At 41.8% G+C, this 27,689-nt stretch overlaps 1 protein-coding gene across 3 annotated transcripts in view; it reads right to left on the bottom strand.

Moving 5' to 3' along the window:
• The window catches only part of NEK10 (NIMA related kinase 10), a 178,153-nt gene extending 153,238 nt beyond the window's left edge, over positions 1-24,915 (bottom strand). For 2 of the 3 annotated variants that reach the window (XM_043509011.1, XM_043509009.1), the window contains exons 1-6: positions 24,792-24,915; positions 12,386-12,497; positions 11,949-12,009; positions 10,212-10,345; positions 8,372-8,470; positions 282-366 (exon numbers count right to left, since the gene is read on the bottom strand). In XM_043509011.1, coding sequence (XP_043364946.1) covers positions 282-366; positions 8,372-8,470; positions 10,212-10,345; positions 11,949-12,009; positions 12,386-12,459 — 453 coding nt within the window. In that variant the 5' untranslated portion in view covers positions 12,460-12,497; positions 24,792-24,915. The remainder of the gene's footprint in view (positions 1-281; positions 367-8,371; positions 8,471-10,211; positions 10,346-11,948; positions 12,010-12,385; positions 12,498-24,791) is intronic. The other variant, XM_043509010.1, reaches the window with a different exon arrangement.
• Positions 24,916-27,689: the final 2,774 nt, after the last annotated feature.

Here is a 27,689-nt window from a genome sequence, read left to right as displayed (position 1 = left end):
TTAGACTCGACTGTTCATCTCTTCTGCTATCGCAATTCCTATGTTCTTATTAAGACTTAATGACTATAGATACTGTACAGGAAATATCAGAATAAATGTGTTCTGCAAAAAGCCCATGTATACAGCAAAATGTTTGTACTCTTACTTGGTTAAACTTTCACTACTAGAGTTTTGTTGAATGTTTGTAGTTTACTGTTATGTTTTCATATTACATATACAATACATATATAGTTTATATGTGTTCTGTCTTTCAATAAGAAACGATATTTTGGCAAACCAACCTGATAGCATGGATCCCTCATTAATAATCTCAGACAGATTAGTACTCTCAGGAAATGGATGGATGGGGCTCGATTAACCCACTCCCTATAGCAGAAACATCAAAAACATCCAGTTATAAACCAGAGGCAATAACAAATGCGTAACAATGAACATACATAATACAGTTTTTCAATTTTGGTCATGAGTCATTATGAGATTAAGCATGAAAATCAACAAAACAGCATATTTTAATACTACTTGTATTCAAGCACGATAAATACAATATAGCTGACACAATATGAATTCCCTATGAACACATTAGATTTCATTAAACTCACATTACTAACTATCACTTGTTACACCTAATAGACACAATATTCACTCAGGGCCCTAATCCAGAAAAGCACATGCTGATCTTTAAGCACAAGTAGTCCCCCTGATTTCAATAGGGCTGCTCGTGTGCTTAAAGTGAAACACTTAGACACAATGGTACTACCAAGTTCCGGGACTGAGCATCACTGAGCTATAACTTTTCAAGATAGGATACAAACAAATGGTTTTCCATTGTCTATGAAAGCTATATATTCTATATTCTTATAAAAAAAAAACCACCACCCCACACACACACCTTTTTATAGATACACACTCCATATATATAAGAGGTGAGTATCTATCTATATCTATCTATAAAGGGATGTGTATCTGTATTTCTCTGGACAAGTTATCCAGAAACAGAAGAAGCCTACGTGATATGGCAGTTCTCTTCCCTTGTTATCATTTGCTGTTGGGAATTAAGCCAATGGCTAAAAATATTTTGATAAAAATAAAGGCTGTGCTGTAATAGATGCAAATAGAACTCCGGCATCAACTTATTTGGGACAGCCTCTTTGCATCCAAGCTTTGTTAAGAGTAATGGCTCTATCCTCACACTTGCCTCCTCAGAAAAGTGGTGCTTTGCTTTCAAGGAAAATTGATGGCTTGCACAGAATGCTTTTGCAAGGTGGTGGGGGGAGGGGTTGTGCTTTGTAAATAAAAAATATTATTATATGCTGTAAAATGACTGCTATTCTTGTTTGGCAAGTGTGTGGAATAGAAGAGGAGTGCTCTTCAGCATGCCTTAAGAAGTGATTCCTTAAAGTCTCTGTTTTTCAGGAGGCCCAGATCCCTGATAGAATCCATAGGCTTTAACAGGGCAATCTGTCTTTCATGTTCCCCTGCAGGGGTAGTAGTTATCCAATGCAGCCTCTAGAGCAGTGGTTCTTAACCTGGGGTTCACTCATCCTCTGGGGGTGCGAGATAGGCCAGATTTTTTTTAGAAGGTAAATCATCAAAAACACAAATTAAGCACAGGCAGGTAAGTACAACTACTTTGTTTCATCAAACCTATGTATTTGTTAACATTATACATTTTTTAACAATTACTGTAATATACAAACAAAAAATATATCTAGGTTTAAAGAACTGACCTATTTCAATGATTTTTGATAAGGGGTGCGAAAACATATTTTGATTTTTGATAAGGGGTGCAAGAACGTATTTTGAAAACCAAAGGGGTGCAGGCTGTTGTAAAGGTTAAGAACCACTGCTCTAGAGGCTTTGACCTTCTGCAATGGCAGTTGTCCTAAAGAGAGGCTATCAACATACTAGTAGCAATGTGCTTATAAAAGAGCATGTAATCCCCTTGTGACTGCACTTGTGTTACTGGTTTCACAGGGCTATTAATATATGCTAGCATTATTAACCTTATACAGGTCTTTCATTTTCAGTACAAGGTACTAACTTCATTATAGCATCATCAAAGGGATGGAAAAACAAAAAAGTCAGAAATAATTAGGTATGTCACAATGCATAAATAGTGTTTGGAAAGAGATAACATACCGTTTCCTTGAATTATCAGCAAATGAGGTTGTCTCAGTACAGTTCCTCTACAGAAGTACAATGACACATTGCACTGTACCCAAAATAGAAGGGGGCTAAAATTTTCAAAAGTGCCTAAGTGAATTAAGAGTCTAAGGCCTGGTCTACACTACGAGTTTATGTTGGATTTAGCAGCGTTAAATCAAATTAACCGTGCACCCGTCCACACAACGAAGGCATTTTTATTTTTACATAAAGGGCTCTTAAAACCGATTTCTGTACTCCTCCCCAACGAGGGGATTAGCGCTGAAATCGATATCGCCATTTCAAATTAGGGTTAGCATGGATGCAATTTGAAGGTATTGGTCTCTGGGAGCTATCCCACAGTGCACCATTGTGACCGCTCTGTACAGCACTCTGAACTCTGATGCACTGGCCAGGTGTACAGGAAAAGCCCCTGGAACTTTTGAATCTCATTTCCTGTTTGGCAAAGCGAGCTCATCAGCACAGGTGACCATGCAGAGCTCATCAGCACAGGAGACCATGCAGTCCCAGAATCACAAAAGAGCTCCAGCATGGACTGAACGGGAGGTACTGGATCTGATCACTGTATGGGGAAAGGAATCCGTGCTATCAGAACTACCTTCTAAAAGACAAAATGCCAAAACATTTCAAAAAATCTCCGAGGCTATGAGGGACAGAGGCTACAGCAAGGATGCAACACAGCGCTATGTGAAACTTAAGGAGCTCAGACAAGTGTACCAGAAAACCAAAGAATCAAATGGATGCTCCGGGACAGAGCCCCAGACATGCCGCTTCTATGCTGAGCTGCATGCAATTCTAGGGGGGGCCACCACTACCCCATCCCTGTCCGTGGACTCCGATGATGGGGTACTCTCCGCCATAACCTGAGGATTTTGCAGATGGGGAAGATGAGGAGGAGGAGGACGAGCTTGAGGAGAGCACACAACACACCATTCTCCCCGACAGCCAGGATCTTTTTATCACTCTGACTGAAACACCCTCCCAACCCAACGAAGCCGGAGAAGGGACCTCTGGTGAGTGTACCTTTTTAAATATAATACATGTTATAAAAGCAAGCATTTTTTTAATGATTAAATAGCCCTGAGGACTTGGGATGCATTCTTGGCCAGTACAGCTACTGGAAGTCTGTTAACATGTTTGGGGACGGAGCGGAAATCCTCCAGGGACATCTTCATTAAGCTCTTCTGGAGGTACTCTAAAAGCCTTTGCAGAAGGTTTCTGGGGAGAGCAGCCTTATTCCGTCCTCCATGGTAGGACACTTTACCATGCCATGCTAGTAGCAAGTAATCTGGTATCATTGCATGACAAAGCCTGGCAGCGTATGGTCCCGGTGTTTGCTGGCATTCAAGCAACATCCGTTCTTTATCTCTCTGTTATCCTCAGGAGTGTGATATTGTTCATGGTAACCTGGTTGAAATAGGGAAATTTAATTAAGGGGACATTCCTACTGGGCTGTTTGCTTGTGGCTGAAAAGAAATCCTCCCCGCAGTTAGGCACATGGGTGGGGGGGGCCATTGGCACTGAGCTGTTCGCGTTTGGCTAGCAGGGATCTTCCCTGATACCAGCCACGCGATGGGGGGAGGGGTAAAGCGATCATCCCAGAGAACTGGATGGGGTGGGGGGGGTTAGTTTGCTTTCTGCTGCTGCACATGAACAGGAAAACCGCAGCACTAAATGGAACCAGGAGGACTTGTGGTACCTTAGAGACTAACAAATTTATTTGAGCATAAGCTTTCGTGAGCTACAGCTCACTGAATGGCCAACTCAATGTGCTTTGCTTGGGATGGGAGAGGAGGGCGCTGCTGTTATGAAGTTTGCAGAAGCCGAAAAACTATGGCTTACCATGGCAGCCTGCAAGCCGAATTCTGTTGCCCGGCACTGCGTGTGTGATCTCTAACACCAAAGCTGCAGGCACTCAATATAAGATGCAAAATGCTACCTTGTACCAAAATCACATGTGCTATGTAATGTGAATAGTGTTGTTCACTGTGAAAGATAGCCATTGTTTTGTAAAATGTATTTTTTTAAATACTTCACTCCCTTTTTTTCCTCCAGCAGCTGCAAATGTTTCAAGCCTCCCTCCTCCATCCCAAAGGCTATCTCAGATAAGCTGGCGAAAAAAACGCACACGCGATGAAATGTCCTCTGAGCTCATGCAGTCGTCTGGCGCTGACAGAGCTCAGCAGAATGTGTGGAGGGACACAATAGCAGAGTACAGGAAAGTGGCCGATGAACATGAGGAGAGGTGGCGGCAGGAAGATCAGAGGAGGCATGAGGCAACACTGGGGCTACTGCGGGATCAAACGGACATGCTCCGGCGTCTGGTGGAGGTTCATGAACGGCAGCAGGATCACAGACTGCCGCTGCAGCCCCTGTTTAACTGCCCTCCCTCCTCCTCAAGTTCCATAACCTCCTCATCCAGATGCCCAAGAACGCGGGGTGAGGGCGGAGCTCCGGGCACCCAACCACTCCACCCCAGTGGACAGCCCAAGCAACAAAAGGCTGTCATTCAACAAGTTTTAAAGTGGCCTTTTCCTTCCCTCCTACCCTCTTCCCACACCCCACCCAGGCTACCCTGTGAGTTATCTCTCTATTTTTATAATCAATTAAAAGTGGCCTTTTCCTTCCCTCCTACCCTCTTCCCACACCCCACCCAGGCTACCCTGTGAGTTATCTCTCTATTTTTATAATCAATTAATAAAGAATACATGTTTTTTTAAACGATAGTGACTTTATTTCCTTTGCAAACAAGCTGTGATCAAAGTGGGGAGGGCGGATGGCTTACAGAGAATTTAGAGTCAACCAAGGGGGCAGGTTTTCATCAAGGAGAAACAAACAGAAGTGTCACACAGTACCCTGACAGTCATGAAACTGGTTTTCAAAGCTTCTCTGATGCGCAGCACTTCCTGCTGTGCTCTTCTAACCACTCTGGTGTCTGGCTGTGCATATTCAGTGGCCAGGTGATTTGCCTCAACCTCCCACCCCGACATAAACGTCTTCCTCTTACTCTCACAGAGATTGTGGAGCGCACAGCAAGCAGCAATAACAATGGGAATATTGGTTTCGCTGAGGTTTGAGCGAGTCAGTAAACTGCACCAGTGACTCTTTAAACGTCCAAATGCGCACTCTACCACCATTCTGCACTTGCTCAGCCTCTAGTTGAACAGCTCCTGACTACTATCCAGGGTGCCTGTGTATGGCTTCATGAGCCAGGGCATTAAGGGGTAGGTTGGGTCCCCAAGGATAACTATAGGCATTTCAACATCCCCAAAAGTTATTTTCTGGTTTGAGAAGTAAATCCCTTCCTGCAGCCATTTAAACAGACCAGAGTTCCTGAAGATGCAAGCATCATGAACCTTTCCCGGCCATCCCACGTTGATGTTGATGGTCCCTTGTGATCCACTAATGCTTGCAGCACTATTGAAAAATACCCCTTGCAGTTTATGTACTGGCTGCCCTGGAGGTCCAGTCCCAAGATAGGGATATGCGTTCCATATATAGCCCCACCATAGTTATGGAATCCCATTGCAGCAAAGCCATCCACTATGACCTGCACATTTCCCAGAGTCACTACCCTTGATAGCAGCAGCTCATGATTGCATTGGCTACTTGCATCACAGCAAGCCCCACAGTAGATTTGCCCACTCCAAATTGATTACCGATTGACCGGTAGCTGTCTGGCGTTGCAAGCTTCCACGGGGCTATTGCCACTTGCTTGTGAACTGTGAGGGCTGCTCTCATCTTGGTATTCTTGCGCCTCAGGGCAGGGGAAAGCAAGTCACAAAGTTCCATGAAAGTGCCCTTACGCATGCGAAAGTTTCAGAGCCACTGGGAATCATCCCAAACCTACAACACTATGTGGCCCCACCACTCTGTGCTTGTTTCCCGGGTTCCACAGCATGTGTCTGCCCCAGTAACACCATGATCTCCAAATTGCTGGGGACCACGGTTTTAGAGAAATCTGTGTTCATGTCCTCATCACCGCGCTGCCATCACCTTCTCGCCTGGTTTTTCAGGTGCTGGTTCTGCATAAACTGCATGATAATGCGTGAGGTGTTTACAATGGTCATAACTGCTGCGGTCAGCTGAACGGGCTCCATGCTTGCCGTGCTATGGCGTCTGCTTGGGCAATCCAGGGAAAAGGGTGCGAAAAGATTGTCTGCTGTTGCTTTCATGGTGGGAAGGAGAGTCAATTGATGACATTTACACAACCACCCACAACAAATTTTTGGCCCCATCAGGCATTGGGAGCTCAGTCCAGAATTCCAATAGGCAACGGCGACTGCGGGAACTGTGGGATAGCTACCCACAGTGCACGGCTCGGAATGTCGACGCTTGCCATGGTACTGTGGATGCACACCACTGAATTAATGTGCTTAGTGTGGACGCATGCACTCGGCTTTATACAACCTGTTCCCAAAAACCTACTTCGTAAAATCGGAGTATTTTTGTAGTGTAGCCATGGCCCAAGTCCCATTTTCAAAAATGACTTGGGCACATAGGAACCTAAGCCTATGTCTACACTAGGAGAGCTTTTCCTGGTATAGCTATACCTCTGTACTCTACCAGCAAAGTGCTCCTCATGTGGACGCAGCTATACCAGCAAAGCTGCACTTTTACTGCCATAGTTTATTCCACACACTGCCCTGCGCAAAATAAGGTATACTGGCAAAAGTGTAGTTTTGCCAGTATAACTGCCTCTGCGCTAGGGATTTCTGTCAATAGGACTGTGTTGGTCAGGAATGACTCCTGGAAGAGCTATGTCAGCCCAGAAGTCTGCAGTGCAGACATGGCCAAAGTCCCTTTGCAAGGAGACTTAGCCTCCTAAGTGCATAAAACACTGCTGAAAATGAAAAGTAGGACCAGACTTACAAGGGTATTTACATGTCTAAAGATGCAGATAGGCATCTTGTGGAATTTACAGAAGGTTCTAAGCAAGTTGGGTGCCTAACTCCCATTGACTTTCATGGTTCTCAAGGGGAGATGAGTGACTAACTTGGTTAGGTTCTTTGAAAATCTCCCTAGACATCTAACTGGAGCTTTAGGTGCCTAAATACCTTTATAAATCTGGCCTTAAAGCTCCTAAATCACTTGGGTGTTTTTTGAAAGTTTTGCCTGGGATTTAAATAGAAAATTTTGTTTAAATATAAAATATACATTTCTTTCATAAAATAAATCTCAGTGCCCATATTTTCTTGAATGTCTCACTTATTTCTGTAAAGATGTGTGAGACTAAAACCCAGGTCTGTGGAGCCTGGGATGGCTGACATTCCCATATTGCCACTGGAGAGGGTGGCGGGGGATATGCAGAGCTACATCTATTGAGCACAGTGACGGTTAGGTACTGCAGGAAGTATTGCTCAAAGGGAGTAGAGTGACACCACCCTGCAGCCTTCTGATTGGCCAAATTCAATATTTAACCCTGGAGGGCACTCCAGGAAGTTTCCTGGACAAAACACAGAGACTTCTGCCTTTGGCAACTCCAGACTGCATCTTGCCTCTGATCTCAAATCTCTAACCCTAGCCTGATTCTGACCCTGGCTCTTGTCTCCTGATTCCATCCTGGTAATTAACTCTAATCTCCAGTCTCAGACCCCAGCCTGACTCTCACTCTTGCTTATTGATCATGGCTCTAGCAATTACTCTGATCCCTACCTTGGCCATCCTTATCTCTGGACACGAGCCCAGCTGTGAACATTAGGCCAGTCTTTACAATTTCATGTGAAGTTTTGATCTAATTCTCTGAGAAATGGTATGAAAAGGGTTTCCCCTCTATCAGCCTTCAATGGTCAAGTCAGTATGAGTAGCAAGCTAGTTTTACAGTGCTGATGCAATTGAAATGAGTGAAATGTCATTGGAGCCTGTTTTTTTTGTAGATGGGCATGCCATCAATAACAGGGGAAATCAAAGAATCGACTGCCAATAAAAAAATTACAGAATTTTAAGACAACAGGTTCGCAGTGTGTAAATGAACTCAAGAAGCAGAGAAGTATTATCATCATCTGCCCAGATTTAGATTGGGAGACCCAGGTTTTTTTATATTAAAGATCTCCAAGCTACATATTGTGAAACCAACAGTTTCCATACCACAGGGACTGTTGCTGACATGTACAAGCCACACCTTACTCTCTCTTCTTGGATCCCTGCCTAATCCAAGCAAATGAGTAGTCTCCTCTATTACAGACCTACATGTATCACATGGTCTTACCTGCAGATAAGTCTGTTCTTAACCAAAGCTGTAAAGATCTCTTGAAACTGTTTGTGTTGAGCGTGCTTGCTAAAATGTCTCTCATTCCTGTAGTTCATACTGTGGGGGCCAGGGAAGAAAAATGCAGTTTTGTTAATTGCACTGTAGTAAGGTATGTTTAGATTACTGAAAGTCAATGAGGAGAAAACAGACTTTATTAGCAGACAGTTAATTGTTGAGATTATAATAGTGTATGGTAACAAATTGTTTGACTAACATGACTACTACTTTATATAAATTAGCATTTAGCAGATCTCAACAGCCTATGCAGCAGCAAGTGGGAGCAGCCATTCGGTAACTGCCTTCATACACTGTCACTACTGGTACTGTGGCTCCAGCTCTGCCCCTCTTTTTTTTGCTCACTGAAAGATAACACTTTCAGATGTATTAACAGTATTAAAAAATACTCATAAGGTAAAACCAAATTACTTAAAAGAAACACCAACTGCAAAATGCATACAGAAAAAGCTAAACAAATGATTCTGAACTGCTGACTTAATGCATGATCCTAAGTCGCATGGTCCCAAGCTTACTCCAGTGCCCACCTTATTGTCTACCATCACTTTTTGTTATGTAATGTTGAATGTATGGTGTAAGCTCTATGGGGCTTCTGTCTGGAAAGCATGATGCACGCTTGAAGTGTTACATAAATAACAATGACAAACAAGAGTGAAGTGGCACGGAACCATTTTGGGCCAGTGACAGGGACCAGACAGTCATGAAGAAAAGGTCTTGAAGGACAATAATTCATAATAATTAAATACACGTGCTATTAACCTAAACGTTTAGAAGATGTAGCACTTTTTAGCAGAAGCAGAATTAATCTGACATAACAGGGGGTTTTGAAGGTTAAAAAAAGCCATATTTCATCTTTCTGACATTTCCTAATGATGTTAGATTTAGAGATGTTTTAATATTTTATATGATGTTTTAAAAATTAATTAAAATGAAAACCAGTGAGATCTCAATTATCCAATTCTCATTTAGCTAAGAGGTCAGATGTGTCTGCCAAGGTTTGAACAAAGCTTCTAAACTCTGAAAGATTGGTGTTTCTGTCCTCCAAATCTTAGCAGCTGCACATGTCTTCTATCCTTTGAAGAAGAAGCCCAACAGACTTTGAAGAATCTGCTCAGGATCCCCTGATTATCCAACCTCCTGATTCTCCTGATGTTGTGTGTGCTCGTTCTCTCGCACAGCCATGACGCTTGTACACAGTACAACCTTGATGATATAACAAAGCATTTCAACCACTTAAATGCAATATGTTCAACTTTTCAGCTAGCATGGCTGGCAGAACTTTCTTAACCATATACATTTAAATAATGGGTGCCCCTAAGAACACATAACATCTGAAGAACACATCAGATTCTACCTTAGGCATCTTATGATTCCTTCCTGTGTTTATAACAATGCAAATGAAAAAATCCTTAATGGAACAGCAATCTGAACTGCCGAACTGCCCTTGGGAAATCTTTAATCAGATTATTTATTGCATTTTGCAAACCACACATCTATTCTCTCCTTTAGAAGTGAATATGTATAATTTAATATGTCCTTCAAACATTTTTACCACTTAAAAAGCATGAGATTCTGGGGTTGCAAGTATCAATTATACCTTTAGCACTGTTAACCTCACCTTTGCTATTTTTTAAAAATCCATCATTAACAACATAAGAAGAAAAACTGTTGTAAATTTAAAGGTGTAATTTAAACCCACAGAAGCAGAGTTAGGATTAGAAGTCCAAGTTCATGCTCCATCCATACTTTGCATATTTGATTAAAAGAAAGGTACAATCTTTACCTAAAGTTTTCAAGCTCAACAGCTTCAGTTGATTCTTGCCATTGACCTCGGCTTCTTTGTCCATTAGTCCTGTTGGTGTATTGTTCTGACTTGGTCATAGTATTTTGAGCAGTTTCAAAATTAATGGCTGGGAGCTGCAAATGCAAGGGAGGCTGTGCATAAGGCAAACAGTATATAGAAAGTAACCAAGCAGAGAAAAGCTTTTGTCTTTTCAAATTCTTATTGGGATTTCAGATACTGTCTAACTTAAGATCCAACAATTGCCATTATAAAGGTAATGCATACATCACACAATACAAACAAAGCTATTTTAATGCTCTGATCCAACGCAGTACTGGATCAAACTTGTAGATGAAGAAATATGACAAATTTTGAGATCAGTGACCCTCCACGCCAGCCTGCTACAGGTTGTATTAAACCACTGACATTATACACTGTTTCAGAAATGTTACTGTCAATCCCACTTACACAGCTGCACAGAGGTACAATATTTCCTGCCACTTTAGAGGTCTATCTGTATTAGGTGACTCAGCCATTGCAACTTTAAATGCTAAGTATTTCTACCACTCTCAGTTACTGTAAGGATGTCTAAACCTACTAGCTTGATTTGTGTAAACAGGTGCAGTGCATCCACACACAAAATACTCCCTCCAACCACTGCTATCCATTGTGATAGTATCCTGGAGAGTAATTTTTCACATTTTAGAAATCTGAGAGATGCAGCTACCTGCCTCATAGCTTGCAAACTTCAGCCTCAGTAAAGCAAATACATAGCCTTGTATGTTACAAAGAATTCTCTGGATCAATTCTCCATACCTTTGTATAGCATTGGCAATGGATTTACAAGCAGTAAGGATGCTCCTTGCTATGTTACATATCTACCTACATTGGGCTTTGGATGGATTTCTCAGGACTGCCTCCATTTGTCAGTACTTTCAGCCACGCCACAGCAGTCAATCCCATGAAAATCATGTTGAATAGAATGTAGAAGAACAAGAGAAATGGGCCATCCAGCTAGACCATAGAGTAACACCCACACTTATGTGGATTCACATGAAGTAGGGATTAACATGATTTTCCCAATTTAAAAAAATATTTTTTTTTTCAAACGGTAGAGAGAAGTCCCAACAGGTAGTGGGAGAAAGAGGACTTTGCAGCAAACACTAGAAAACTTATAAGCAGATAACTACCAGTGTAATCCATTTTCTTGACATAGTTTTAACCTCAAGTTTTCATTCTCTAAACACTATTTATACATGGTGGAATTGTTTACTTGTGGTTTTGCACCCTTCACTTCCTTTCATCATGTTATAATTAACCTGCCTCTTGCTGAAAATGGAGACCACTTCCTCATGACATTATCAAAGGGTGTGGAAAAAGACAAAGTTGGCAAACTGTTTAACTATAAATAACTGTGACAGCATTAACTCTGCTAGATATGTTGACACAGCAAAACAAATGAAGATAATTTTGCTGTTATTTAAAAAAATGAACATATCAGCATAAAAAGCTGATTGATTTCATTCCTTTACACTGTGTAAATGGGACTTTTCCTAGAGAAAAACTCTGCTATTGCCAAAAAAATAAAAGTTTCTAGTGAATTGAACTGCACATGAGCTCACTAAAACTTCTTTGACTATTTCTGACAATGCACAAAATTCACACTGACTACCACAATTATTATTTTGCATGATCATACAACTGTTCAGCATGTTGAATAATGACTACTAAAAATACCTGCTGTTTGCTTGACTGGACATTTAAAAGAGACCGAAGTCTTTTAAGATCAGAGTAATCCCTAGGATAAAACATAATAATGTATCTATTAATAACTCATTAGACAAAGTTATTTATAACCATGTCAACAAGTAGTCTGCTCAATATAAACAAGGTCAATTTGTGTGATCAACATTGGTGAGAGAAAAGGCAATTCTCTGGCATTGCCTTAGTAGTCTATTGTTTTATTTTTTGCATACAGAAGTTTCATAACCATTGATTTGTTTCTCCAGATTGCCTGAAATCACCAAAGGTCTAAATAAACTCTCTGACCAGAGTAACAGTTGCCATGTGTATAGAACATTTAACGTTAAAGCATTTAACTTTGGCAAATGGTACAAATTCCAGAAAGTCACCGTTGAGGTTCAAACAAACTAAACCATTATCAGATACTATACCTTGCAGTGATCCCTTGAGGTTTTTTATCTGTTCCTTTTTCTGTGCTCTTCACCTTTTTGTCTTGATCAGGCATTGTAAAACATCAACACTGCAGAATTAACATCTCATTCCCTTAAAAATAAAGTGGATGACAGAATATGATTGTGCTATAATGACAGGAAGTAATAGCACACAGTAGAACCAACTTGAAAAACTTTAGAAATCAAGATGTGAAAAAGAATAGATGTACTGTATGCCCAACCTGAGCCACTAGGTTTTAAACAGAGGACATACCTTAAAATACAGGACATAAAAGACAAGATAAGTAAGTCCTGGCTCCTAAACACCTGTTTTTTGGGAAGAGGATAGAGAGGACGAAGAGGGATCCCAAGTAACTTGCTACCACCATCCATTTTTACTGGCTTGTTCCCTCCTCCAGCATATTATTATTTCTTGCTGTAGATTTGGCTGTTTACATTAGGGTAGTGCCAGGAGGCAACCCCCTGTTATGGACCCTGTTGTGCTAAGTGATGCTGGGGGAGGTAGATGAAGGCAGCTGGAAACCAATCTCACCCTACAGTGGGGCGCCTGTCCGGTGGGATTGGGATTGGCTCTCCAACTCCAGGTACTACAACGGACACTCAGGGTTGTAGCACCACTGCGGGTTAGACTGGCTGCTCCTCGGCATGATGATGGGGTGGTTCGGCCAAACCTGAGTGGTGCTGTGACCCCATAAGCCAGGTTGCAACTCCTGGAAAAGGGAGCTGAAACCAGCCCCACAGGACAGCACTCACTGCTGCAGGATGAGCTCATTCTCCAACCCCCTTTCACTGGGCCACCGCCCCTCCCACTGGGCCGGGATTAGGGTTGTGGAGCTGAGGGTGTGTATATGTAATGATGGGTCACAAAAAAAGACAAAATGCAGTTGCTCGTTGGTCTTATTAAAAGTTTGGAAACCACTGTGCTATGCCATAATGACATAGTCAAGACTAGAAAAAAAATATCAACTTGCCAACGAGAGTAGGAAGTTTTCCAAAGCTACTGCCATCAGTTTCTACAGATTTTAAACTCTCTCTCTCAAAAAAAAAAAAAATCTAGGGGTGAAATCCTGGCCCAATTGAAGTCAGTGGCAAAACTCTGACTGGGGCCAGGATTTCACCCTCACTTTTAGCCTTTATGGGTGATACGAAAACCTTACAAATGAGAGGGAGGCTATGACAGCTTCAGAGGCAGCAGTGGTAGTGGCCCAAGAATGGAAGAAACAATGAAAACGACTCGATGTGGAAGCTGTGCATGTACATTATCTTGGAGTAATCATGAATTAATCCAAGTTAAACTAAATGGAAGGAAACAAAAACAGGTCTGCAACAAGGGCCCTTGATTTCAAAGCACAATCTTTAAAAATTTAAGGGAATTAGCTAAGGTAGTGGATTGGATTGAAGAACTCAAGTGTCTGAATGTGGAGGAGGGTTAGAACTATTTTTAGGCAAAGTTGCAGAAGCTATCTGAAGCTTGGATTTCAAACAAGGGGAAAAAATTCTCAGAGAAAGGTTGCAGGCCAAAGTGGACAAACATACATCTCAAACAGGTTATTAAGAGAAAGCAGAAAGCCTACAAGGAACTGAAGATTGGAAGAATCAGCAAGGAAAGCTACTTCTTGGAGGTCAGAAAGTGCAGAGGAAAAGTGAGAACTGCCAAAAGTAAAGCAAAGTTGGACCTTGCAAAGGAAATTAAAAACAACAGTAAAAGATTATATAACCATATAAATAAAAAGAAAACAAGGAAAGAAGAAATGGGACCGCTAAGCACTGAGGATGGGGTGGCGATTAAAGATAATCTAGGTATGACCCAACACCTAAATGAATACTTTGCCTCAGTTTTTGATAAGGTAATGAGGAGTTTAGAGGTAGTGGCAGGGTGGCTAATGGACATGAGGATACAGAGGTAGAAATAACCACATCTGAGGTGGAAGTCAAACTCAAACAGTTTAATGCACCAAATTGGGGGGGGCCTGGATAATCCCCATCCAAGAATATTAAAGGAACTGGAACGTGAAATTGCAAGCCCTATAGCAAGGATTTTTAATGAATCTGTAAACTCAGGGGTCGTACCCAAACCTATTTTTGAGAAAGGAAAAAAAAGTGATCCAAGAAACTACAGGCCCATTAGTTTGACCACAATTGTATGCAAAGTCTTTGAACAAATTTTGAAAGAGAAAGTAGCTAAGGACATAGAGGTAAACAGTAATTGGGATAAAATACAACCTGGCTTTTAAAAACGTAGATTGTGCCGGACAAACCTGATCTCTTTCTTTGAGAAGAACTGATTTTTTAGACAAAGGAAATGCAGTAGATCTAAGCTACCTGGATTTCAGTAAGGCACTTAATAATTTCCCATGTGGAAGAGTATCAGTTAAATTGGAGAAGATGCCGATTAATATGAGAATTGAAAGGTGGATAAGGAACTGGTTAAAGGGGAGACTACTACAGGTCATTCTGAAATTTATGGTCAGTCAGGTTGGTGGGAGGTTACCAGTGGAGTTCCTCAAGGATCGGTCACAGGACCAACCTTATTTAACACTCATGACATTGGCACAAAAAGTGGGAATGTGCTGATAAAATTTGAAGATGACACAAAGTTGGGAGATTTGCCAATATGGAGGAGGTCCGAAATATCATACAAGAAGATCTGGAGGACCTTGAAAATTATAGTAATAGAAATGGGATGAAATTTAATAGTACAAAGTGATGCATTTAGGGACTAACAACAAGAATTTTTGCTATAAACTGGGGATTTATCAGTTGGAAGTGACAGAGGAGGCGAAGGACCTGGGTGTATTGGCTGATCACAGGATGACTATGAGCCACCAATGAGATGCAGATGTGAAAAAGGCTAATGCAATCCTAGGATGCATCAGGTGAGGTATTTCCAGTAGAGATAGGGAAGTGTTATTGCCATTATGCAAGCCACTGCTGAAACCTCATCTGGAATAGTGTGTGCAGTTCTGGTCTCCCAGAAACTTAAGAAAGATGAATTCAAACAGGAACAGATGCAGAGAATGGCTACTAGGATGAGGTAAACCTTATGAGAGGAGACACAAGGAGCTCGGCTTGTTTAGCCTGACAAAAAGAAGGCCGAGAGAAGATACGACTGTTCTCTAGATATACATCAAAGGGATAAATACCAGGGAAGGAGAATAATTATTTAAGTTATGTGCCAATGTTACCACAAGAATAAATGGATATAAACTGGCCATCAACAAGTTTAGGCTTGAAATTAAGTGAATGTTTCTTACCATCAGAGGAGTGAAGTCTTAGAACAGTCTTCCAAGGGGACGAGTGGGAGCAAAAAAATCTAACTGGCTTTAAGACTGAGCTTTATAAGTTTATGGAGGGGGTGGTATGATGAAATTGCCTACAATGGCATATGGCCCATCTTTGACTACTATTAGCAAATATCTCCAATGGATGGAGATGGGGCACTAGATAGGGAGGGCTCTGAGTTACTACAGAGAATTGTTTCCCAGCTGTCTGGCTGGTGAGTTTTGCAACATGTTCAAGGGTCTAACTGATCACCATATTTTGTGTTGGGAAAGAATTTTCCCCCAGGTCAGACTGGCAGAGACCATGGAGGAAAGGTCGCTTTCCTCTGCACCTTGGGGCACAGGTCACTTGCTGGTTTAAACTAAAGTAAACGGCAGATTCTCTGTAACTTTAAGTCTTTAAATCATGGTATGAGGACTTCAGTAATTCAGTCAGAGGTTATAGGTCGATTACAGGAGGAGGTGGGTGAGGTTCTGGAAAGAGAATCCACGATGTTTTTAGTAACATACGTATAGCAATGTGTTCACTGCAACATACAAATTTTTAAGTTAATAGTGTCAGAAAGTCAGGGACTACAAAAAAGGTAGATCTCATTAAGGGAATGCCCAATTCAGCTCTGAATAAAAGTCCAGCTTTCTGCCCAGTTCACCGAGATATAAACCTTGGCAATAAATGTACAGGTCCAATCCTACTAGATGAGTGTGGTCAGCGCATATCAGGAGGTTGTCGGCACTTTATAGGATTGGGCCCAAGGACAGGAAGGAATGGAAATTAGAAGAGACCCGAACAGCTGATTTGAGAAAGTCGTGAGAGTCGCTTATTTATTTGCCTTTGTTATTTCACTGCTTTTATTTTTCTTTTGTGGTCATGGCTGCCTATCAGTAAGTCACTACTTCAAAATATACAGGACAGATTATTTTTTCTGCCATCTCCTATAGCTAATATTTATCACAAAAGGATACATTTTTCTTCCTTGACAACCTGATGCATGTACATATTTTCCTTTTACATTAACAGATGGTATGCACCACGGGGTAGGCATCACAGAGCTTTGACAATATGAATTATCACAGTGACAAGCTAGTAAACAAAAGAAGCTTAACTTTGAATTAGTTATTAAATGCAAACAAAAAGACAAAGTGATGGTATGGTTGGCATTTTAAATGTATAGCACTCAATATACTTTTTTAAAAAAGTAACAAACCAGCTATATACCAATATAATACCCAAAGGTTAGAAAAAAAGGATGAACCCTGACATGGGAAGTATCAAAGATAATGCTCTGCACTCTGCTCACTGCTTCTTTTCCAGTTAGAATGGTTGGAGCCACTTCTTCTATAATACCCAGAGAAAGGAAGTTAAGTGGGCCCTGTGGACAATGTTTGCCAAAAGATTCCACGCTCATGTATCCATTTAGGCATTCTTCAAGAGCAACTCATCTATTTTCAATGAGTTTTGCAAACTGTATCAATCTAGAAGTCTTCACATTTATCTACGTCAAGTATTTTTACAGATCAGCAGGTATAATTGTATTAATATTTAATTTAGACTAATCATTTATTTAGAGGAGTTTTGATATTGTATATTAGAGCAAACCTGATACTAATAAACAACACTTAGCACTTCTTTTGTCAGAAGTCTCCAAAGTGTTTTACAAACATTGCTGAAGTCTCACAACACTCTTGTGAGATATGGAAGTATTAACATACAAACATAAGAGCAGCCACACTGGGTCAGACTAAAGGTCCATCTGGCCCAGTATCCTGTCTTCCAACACTGGCCAATGTCAGGTGCCCCAGAGGGAATGAACAGAACAGGTAATCAAGTGATCCATCCCCTGTCGCCCATGCCCAGCTTCTGACAAACAGAGGCTAAGGTCACCATCCTTGCCAACAGCCATTGATGGATCTATCCTCCATGAACTTGTATAGTTCTTTTTTGAACCCTCTTATAGACTTGGCCTTCATAACATCCTCTGGCAAAGAGCTCCACAGGTTGACTGTGCATTGTGTGAAAAAAAGACTTCCTTTTGTTTGTTTTAAATCTGCTGCCATTAATTTCATTTGGTGACCCCCCCAGTTCTTGTGTTATGAGGAGGAGTAAATAACACCTCCTTATTTACTTTCTCTGCACCAGTCATGATTTTATAGAATTCAATCATATCTCCCCTTAGTTTTCTCTTTTCCAAGCTGAAAAGTTTCAGTCTTGTTAATCTCTCCTCATACAGAAGCCATTCCATACCTCTAATAATTTTTGTTGCCCTTTTCTGAACCCTTTCCAATTCCAATATATCTTTTTTGAGATGGGGCAACAACATCTGCATGCAGTATTCACGATATGGGTGTACCATGGACTTGTATAGAGGCAATATGACATTTTCTGTCTTATTATCTATTCCTTTCTTAACGATTCCCAACATTCTGTTTGCTTTTTTGACAGCTGCTGCACATTGAGTGGATGTTTTCAGATAACTATCCACACTGACGTCTTTCTTGAGTGTAACAGCTAATTTAGATCCCATCACTTTATATGTATAGTTGGGATTATGTTTTCCAATGTATATTACTTTGCATTTATCAACACTGAATTTCATCTTCCATTTTGTTGCCCAGTCACCCAGTTTTGAGAGATCCTTTTGTAACTCTTCAGTCATAGAATCATAGAATCATAGAATATCAGGGTTGGAAGGGACCCCAGAAGGTCATCTAGTCCAACCCCCTGCTCAAAGCAGGACCAAGTCCCAGTTAAATCATCCCAGCCAGGGCTTTGTCAAGCCTGACCTTAAAAACCTCTAAGGAAGGAGATTCTACCACCTCCCTAGGTAACGCATTCCAGTGTTTCACCACCCTTAGTGAAAAAGTTTTTCCTAATATCCAATCTAAACCTCCCCCATTGCAACTTGAGACCATTACTCCTCGTTCTGTCATCTGCTACCATTGAGAACAGTCTAGAGCCATCCTCTTTGAAACCCCCTTTCAGGTAGTTGAAAGCAGCTATCAAATCCCCCCTCATTCTTCTCTTCTGCAGACTAAACAATCCCAGCTCCCTCAGCCTCTCCTCATAAGTCATGTGCTCTAGACCCCTAATCATTTTTGTTGCCCTTCGCTGTACTCTTTCCAATTTATCCACATCCTTCTTGTAGTGTGGGGCCCAAAACTGGACACAGTACTCCAGATGAGGCCTCACCAGTGTCGAATAGAGGGGAACGATCACGTCCCTCGATCTGCTCGCTATGCCCCTACTTATACATCCCAAAATGCCATTGGCCTTCTTGGCAACAAGGGCACACTGCTGACTCATATCCAGCTTCTCGTCCACTGTCACCCCTAGGTCCTTTTCCGCAGAACTGCTGCCGAGCCATTCGGTCCCTAGTCTGTAGCGGTGCATTGGATTCTTCCATCCTAAGTGCAGGACCCTGCACTTATCCTTATTGAACCTCATTAGATTTCTTTTGGCCCAATCTTCCAATTTGTCTAGGTCCTTCTGTATCCTATCCCTCCCCTCCAGCGTATCTACCACTCCTCCCAGTTTAGTATCATCCGCAAATTTGCTGAGAGTGCAATCCACACCATCCTCCAGATCATTTATGAAGATATTGAACAAAACGGGCCCCAGGACCGACCCCTGGGGCACTCCACTTGACACCGGCTGCCAACTAGACATGGAGCCATTGATCACTACCCGTTGAGCCCGACAATCTAGCCAGCTTTCTACCCACCTTATAGTGCATTCATCCAGCCCATACTTCCTTAACTTGCTGACAAGAATGCTGTGGGAGACCATGTCAAAAGCTTTGCTAAAGTCAAGAAACAATACATCCACTGCTTTCCCTTCATCCACAGAACCAGTAATCTCATCATAAAAGGCGATTAGATTAGTCAGGCATGACCTTCCCTTGGTGAATCCATGCTGACTGTTCCTGATCACTTTCCTCTCCTCTAAGTGCTTCTGGATTGATTCTTTGAGGACCTGCTCCATGATTTTTCCAGGGACTGAGGTGAGGCTGACCGGCCTGTAGTTCCCAGGATCCTCCTTCTTCCCTTTTTTAAAGATGGGCACTACATTAGCCTTTTTCCAGTCATCCGGGACTTCCCCCGTTCGCCACGAGTTTTCAAAGATAATGGCCAAGGGCTCTGCAATCACAGCCGCCAATTCCCTCAGCACTCTCGGATGCAATTCGTCCGGCCCCATGGACTTGTGCACGTCCAGCTTTTCTAAATAGTCCCTAACCACCTCTATCTCTACAGAGGGCTGGCCATCTCTTCCCCATTTTGTGATGCCCAGCACAGCAGTCTGGGAGCTGACCTTGTTAGTGAAAACAGAGGCAAAAAAAGCATTGAGTACATTAGCTTTTTCCACATCCTCTGTCACTAGCTTGCCTCCCTCATTCAGTAAGGGGCCCACACTTTCCTTGGCTTTCTTCTTGTTGCCAACATACCTGAAGAAACCCTTCTTGTTACTCTTGACATCTCTTGCTAGCTGCAGCTCCAGGTGCGATTTGGCCCTCCTGATATCTTTCCTACATGCCCGAGCAATATTTTTATACTCTTCCCTGGTCATATGTCAACCTTCCACTTCTTGTAAGCTTCTTTTTTATGTTTAAGATCCGCTAGGATTTCACCATTAAGCCAAGCTGGTCGCCTGCCATATTTACTATTCTTTCGACTCATCGGGATGGTTTGTCCCTGTAACCTCAACAGGGATTCCTTGAAATACAGCCAGCTCTCCTGGACTCCCTTCCCTTTCATGTTAGTCCCCCAGGGGATCCTGGCCATCTGTTCCCTGAGGGAGTCAAAGTCTGCTTTCCTGAAGTCCAGGGTCCGTATCCTGCTGCTTACCTTTCTTCCCTGCGTCAGGATCCTGAACTCAACCAACTCATGGTCACTGCCTCCCAGATTCCCATCCACTTTTGCTTCCCCCACTAATTCTACCCGGTTTGTGAGCAGCAGGTCAAGAAAAGCGCTCCCCCTAGTTGGCTCCCCTAGCACTTGCACCAGGAAATTGTCCCCTACGCTTTCCAAAAACTTCCTGGATTGTCTATGCACCGCTGTATTGCTCTCCCAGCAGATATCAGGAAAATTAAAGTCACCCATGAGAATCAGGGCATGCGATCTAGTAGCTTCCGTGAGTTGCCGGAAGAAAGCCTCATCCACCTCATCCCCTGGTCCGGTGGTCTATAGCAGACTCCCACCATGACATCACTCTTGTTGCACACACTTCTAAACTTAATCCAGAGACACTCAGGTTTTTCCACAGTTTCGTACCGGAGCTCTGAGCAGTCATACTGCTCCCTTACATACAGTGCTACTCCCCCACCTTTTCTGCCCTGCCTGTCCTTCCTGAACAGTTTATAACCATCCATGACTGTACTCCAGTCATGTGAGTTATCCCACCAAGTCTCTGTTATTCCAATCACGTCATAATTCCTTGACATCACCAGGACCTCCAGTTCTCCCTGCTTGTTTCCAAGGCTTTGTGCATTTGTATATAATAAGTCTGCCTGGGACTTAACGATCTTGAGTAGTTTTGTATCATCTGCAAATTTTGCCACCTCACTGTTTACCCCCTTTTCCAGATCATTTATGAATATGTTGAATAGGACTGGTCCCAGTACAGACCCCTGGGGGGGACACCACTATTTACCTCTCTCCATTCTGGTAACTGACCATTTTTTCCTACCCTTTGTTTCCTAACTTTTAAACAATTACCAATCCATGAGAGGACCTTCCCTCTTATCCCAGGACAGCTTACTTTGCTTAAGAGCCTTTGGTGAGGGACCTTGTTAAAGGATTTCTGAAAATCTAAGTACACTCCACTGGATCCCCCTTGTCCACATTCTTGTTGACCCCTCAAAGAATTCTAGTAGATTGCGAGGCATGATTTCCCTTTACAAAAACCATGCTTCCCCAACAAATTATGTTCATCTATGTGTCTGACAATTCTGTTCTTTACTATAGTTTCAACCGGTTTGCCTGGTACTGAAGTCAGGCTTACCGGCCTGTAATTCCTGGGATCACCTCTGGAGCCCTTTTAAAAAATTGGCATCACATTAGCTATCCTCCAGTCATTGGTACAGAAGCTGATTTAAATTATAGGTTACACACTAGAGTTGTTAGTTCTGCAATTTAACATTTGAGTTCCTTCAGAACTCTTGGGTGAATACCATCTGGTCCTGGTGATTTATTACTGTTTAAGTTATCAATTTGTACCAAAACCTCCTCTAATGACACCTCAATCTGGGACAGTTGCTCAGATTTGTCACCTAAAAAGAATGGCTCGGGTTGGGGAATCTCCCTCACATCCTCAGTAGTGAAGACCGATGCAAAGAATTCATTTAGTTTCTCCGCAATGGCCTTATCATCCTTGAAAGCTCCTTTAGCATCTTGGCCCCACTGGTTGTTTAGCAGGCTTTCTGCTTCTGATGTACTTTAAATGTTTTTGCTATTACTTTTTGAGTCTTTGGCTAGCTGTTCTTCAAATTCTCTTCTGACCTTCCAATTTTTACATTTTTTACACTTCATTTGCCAGAGTTTATGCTCCTTTCTATTTTCCTCACTAGGATTTAACTTCCACGTTTTAAGGGCTGCCTTTTTATCTCTCACTGCTTTTTTTTTTTTTTTACTTTGTTGTTTAGCCACAGTGGTACCTTTTTTGATTCTCTTACTGTTTTTTAATTTGGGGTATACATTTAAGTTAAGCCTCTATTATGGTGCCTTTAAGAAGTTTCCATGCAGTTTGCAGGGATTTCATTTTTTGCGCTGTGTCATTTAATTTCTGTTTAAATGACATCCTCATTTTTGTGTAGTTCCATTTTCTGAAATTAAATACTACCATGTTGGTCTGCTGTTATCTTTTCCTTGCCACAGGGATGTTAAATTTAATTATTTATGATCACTATTACCAAGCGGTCCAGCTATATTCACCTCTTGGACCAGATTCTCCACTTAGGACTAAATCAAGAATTGCCTCTCCTCTGATGGGTTTCAGGACTAGCTGCTCCAAGCAGCAGTCATTTAAGGTGTCAAGAAACTTTATCTCTGCATCCCATTTTGAGGTGACATGTATCCAGTCAATATGGGAATAGCTGAAATCCTCCATTATTATGGAGTTTTTTATTTTAATAGCCTCTCTAATCTCCTGAGCATTTCACAGTCACTATCGTCATCCTGGTCAGTTGGTCAGTAATATATCCCTATTGCTATATTCTTATTATTAGAGCATGGAATTACTATCCATAGAGATTTTATGGTACACTTGGGTGCATTTAAGATTTTTACTTCATTTGATTCTACGCTTTCTTTCACATGTAGTGGCACTCCCCCACCAGCATGACCTGTTTGTCCTGATATATTTTGTATCCTGGTATTATTGTGTCCCATTGATTATCCTCATTCCACCAAGTTTCTGTGATGCCTATTGTATCAATATTCTCATTTAATATGAGGCACTCTAGTTCACCCATCTTATTATTTAGACTTCTAGCATTTGTATATAAGCACTTTAAAAACGTATCACTTTTTAGCTGTCTGCCATTACATGATGTAACTGAATGGGACTTTTTTCATTTGACTGTTTCTCATCAGATCCTATCTGTATTTTATCATCTTCCACCCTCTCCTCCTTACGGGGACATAGAGAATCTCCATTAATAGATCCTTCCCTACGGGATGCCTCTGTCCAAACCACATGCTCCTCCACACCTGTCAGCTTTCCCCTAGCCCTTAGTTTAAAATCTGCTCTACAACCTTTTTAATTTTAAATCCAGCTAAGGACTAAGCCTAAACAGGCCTAGATTTCCCATAACAAATCAATATGCTCAAGGCACTGCTGGTTCTCTGCTCTTCCAAAGAAATCTCTCCAGTTCCTATGGTGGAATCCAACATTCTCTGACAGTGTCCCTCCATACAAATAATTCAATCCAAGCACTGTGGGTTTATGTGCACATTTATCCAGCTCAAGACCCAGATCCTGCCCGAGTCTATCCTGGTAAACCACTGTTTACAGATGTGGCAACAGATACAAAGAGGTTAAGTGGCTGGAGAAAGTTATACAGCAAGTCTGTGACAGAAGGGATAACAATCCAACTCTCTTAAATCCATTTTCTGTGCTTTAACTATTAGACAGACCTTTTGGGGAATGCTGTTGGTGACTGGGAGGTTTTGGAAATTATGATGGTAGATTAAAGCATCAATGATTTGGTCCCTTTTCAATTTCCACAACAGGGATTTGGGGTCGGATGGGGGCAGAACTATGTAACTAGACTGTGTTTAGAAGGTAAAAGTATTATGGAATCTCTATTTTAGCAGTGTTATCTTCTATTAGCTGGTCTGACTCACCTCAGAGATATCTTCCCTTGAGTTTGCTGATGTTACTTTATTTTTTTAGACTGTTCAGACTGAGTTTGTACATATTCTCAAGGGGTTACTTGCAAAAAGTTATCAGATTGCTTTTTTCCCCTGCTGTTTTTTCAAACCCAGTTTGAAACGCTATACAGAAACTGTATTTAACCTTAAACTCTCCAAGTCCCTCTCATTCCTCCAAACTTGTTAATACATTTCCGATGAGGTGGGGCTCAGAACTGAAGGGAATCCCTCGGGTGCCCCCTCCCCCATCAGCGGGGACAGGGGCATCCCTTATCCTACCAGACCTCTGGGCAGATGTCTGACACCTCAGAAACCTGGGAGGAGCAACTGATGCTGTCAGGGGTTCTCTGCTGGGTGTCCCCTCCGGATCCCTGATTTTCCTTTGATCTCACCGCCGTCCCTGTCGTTTCATATGTTGCCCCTGGTGTTCAGTTGTGGACTGGGTCCGATGGCTCTTCCCCCAGCCCAATTGGAGGGGGCCTCGCTCCCCGTCCCAGGACTCGCAAATAGCTGGGGCAGGGGCAGCGACCTCCCTGTTTTGAGACCCGCCACCTTCCCTGCGATGCAAGACACACCGGTCTCCTGCAGACCCGCACCTCGGGTCAGCCCCGCTTTGCCCGGCGTCTCGCCGGTGAGTTATTTCCCGAGCTCTCTCGTGTGAGGGTCCGGCCACCCGCTTATGGCCGGGCCCCGGCGCCCCTCACCCTCCCCAGCCCGGCAGCGGGCTCCCGCCTACTCACTGCGCGGCGGCGGCGGTCTAGCCCTCGGGGAAGCTCCTGTTCGCTACGCTCCAGCGCTCCCCGCTCCTCTTGCCGCAGCCCCCGAATTTGTTTTTGATCAACTGACAGCCTCGCAGCCAATCAGATCACTCCTCCTTCGGAGACGCCGAGTTCCCCGTCCAATCGCTGTCCTCCATGCTACAAGGTGCGGGCACCATAGAGACGGCTCAACGCCGCCGCTGTTGCCATGGTCACAACAACGCTCCGGGGTGGAGCTCGGCCAAGAAACTCGGCGGGATGGGGTCACTGTACTGGGGCCAAGGGCTCCAAGCGGGGGTCCAGGCCTCCCCCAACCACAGGGGGCAGCGGCTTCCCCCAGGTGGGGCCCAGGAGCGAAGCGGCCCTGCCACTGGGGGAGCTCGGAAAGGGGAGGGAGGCAGCCCCGCCTGCTCCGGCCGCCTCAGCGCTCCGGGGGCGGCCTGCACGGGGACTGCAGGGTGTTGGGAGCAGCAAGGGCTGCGTCCCCTTCCCACCGCAGCCCCTCGGGCTCGACCCTCGGCTCCCCGCCGCTGGAAGCGCTCTGACCCGCTCCCGCTGAACCAAGGCACAAAAATCCCCCTCAGAGCGGGACTGCGCCCCAAAGGGGTCCGCTGTAAAACACACTAATAATGATTGTTACTTGCAACTTACTGCCTTTAAATACAGCCAGCCTCCGGGCCTACCAGGCGTTACCGTCTTTAAAATTTCCATACCGTTAGTTCAAGCAGTTAAGACAAATGGTTAAAAAAAAAAAAAAATTTTTTTTTTTAAAAAACCTTGAGTTGAAATGATTGGCTACAGGACCTGCAACTCAAACAAAAGAAAACTTGGGGAAACATTATTTCCCTTCGGCATCTACATAGGTTTTTAATCCACACCAGTCTTCCAACTCATAAAGAGCTAAAATTAAAATAAGTCTTTATAATGGAAGGTGGTGTAGGCGATGGCATGCTTTTAATAATTGTATTGAAATTTAACCTACACACTGTAAAGCAGAAGAAACCTGCCTTCCCTGGAAGCCATAGTCTTTGGTTATTTGGTTGGAAATTTTGGTTATTTCCTTTTAACACACCTAATCCAGTTCTGATTGATACATTTAATACTTACAGAATCATTCTGTCACATTTACTGCACAACAGATATAGATCATTTGCTCAGATACTTAGCACCTGTCTACACATGGAGTTATTCTATAATAGCTATTCAGGAACAGCTATTGCAGAATAACTTTCATGTGTAGACAAATAGAGCACACATCATTCCATAAACCATAAAAGTCTTCAAATGTTAGCAGATGCAATACATGATTTTTCAAGTCTGTCTGTCCCTTACCAGAGAGCAAGAAAGAGACTGGAATAGCTTTATACCAGTGCCATTAATCCTGTACTTGACATTTACATATTAGCATGGAAGTAGAAATTAAAACATTTAATTCAGTTCAGTAGATTTTTATTGCTTTTGCCAACTTTTTGAAACTTTACAAAAAATAACTTTCTTCTAATCACAATTAAACAAATTACAAAGGCTGGATCTTTTACATTAGAGACATCAGAGAATTTTGTGTACTTTATATAAACTTAAAACATTTTTTCTCCATTTGGAATAATGTTTAACTTGCTTTGGGTTTTATTATAAAAGTAAAAGCATTACTGTTTTATTTAGAAAAGCAGTCATACAAAGCTTGAATTGTACTGTATGTAATTACATCTCAAGTGACCAAATATAATGAATACTAAAATTAAAAATTTTGTTCAGTTAAATGTACTGAACATTGGAAGACACAGAAAAACAATGTGAATCATGTATCAACAACAGAAGGGAAAAATATGGTTATAAATGCCATGTCGTCTCTTACCAATAAGTCATTAATTAGAAAAACCCTGGATGTCTGACACATTACTCCAAGAACTCCAAATAAGTGTCAATATGTACTAAATTCAATATGAAAAAATCTTTAGATTAATATAAATTCCAACTAAAAGTTTTTCCTATAGTTGACAATTTTACTAAAAAAGTTACAAAATAAAATCATTTTTAATTAAAATCACTAGGCAAATTTGTTTTGCATTTAGAACACTACTTTTTCCATAGACTCAAAACTGTGTGCTTGTAGTCTTAAATTTATTTACTATAAAATAAATTACTGTTGATATAAACAAGCCACCCTTCACACACTAGTACTATGCTAGATAATGGATGGGATTTAGAGGAGTAATTTTAAAACATTAAATTACTAATCATATGAAACAAAAGCTAATTAGAATCAACATGTGGTGTTAATGGTCTACAAATTCTACGTTTGTGAATTTAAAACAGTATGAACCAATTAAGTTAATTTACGCATTTACAGAATTTATGTACAATATATAACCCTTTATAATGCTACAGGCTTTGTTACATTACACCTATTTATTATATTTGATAGCACTTTGAATCTGCCTTTGCAAAGGGCAAATGTTAGAAAACTACTGTTTACACAGATAAATGCATTTGAAATGAAAGATACTGGGAGAGGTTTTATTAAACATAAGAAAAATAGTTAATATGTTTGGCTGAAAAACAAAACAAAACACTAGTGCTCTGAATTCCGTCCTACAAGTTTTGTAATGATAAACTTGGCAACCTGGAACATTTTGCATTTTTTACTTAAAAAACATATACATTAAAACAAAGAGGAAAGTATAATTACCTTGGGCACATCTAAAACAGAATTAGAAATGTGTTTCTTGTAATACATAAGAAAATACTAAAAATGAGTTTTTGTAAAGCTAATATTTAAAAATGACTGCTTTGTAAATGAGACTTTTCAGGAGATATTTGAATTGAGTGGTCAAAATTAAGACCTATATTTATGTAAACATACATCTTTATAAATAAATT

The sequence above is a fragment of the Dermochelys coriacea genome, chromosome 2, assembly GCF_009764565.3.
Source record: "Dermochelys coriacea isolate rDerCor1 chromosome 2, rDerCor1.pri.v4, whole genome shotgun sequence".
In the NCBI taxonomy this organism is placed as follows: domain Eukaryota; kingdom Metazoa; phylum Chordata; order Testudines; family Dermochelyidae; genus Dermochelys; species Dermochelys coriacea.
Note: the sequence above shows the minus strand (reverse complement) of the source record. Positions and strands in the feature narration are given on the sequence as shown.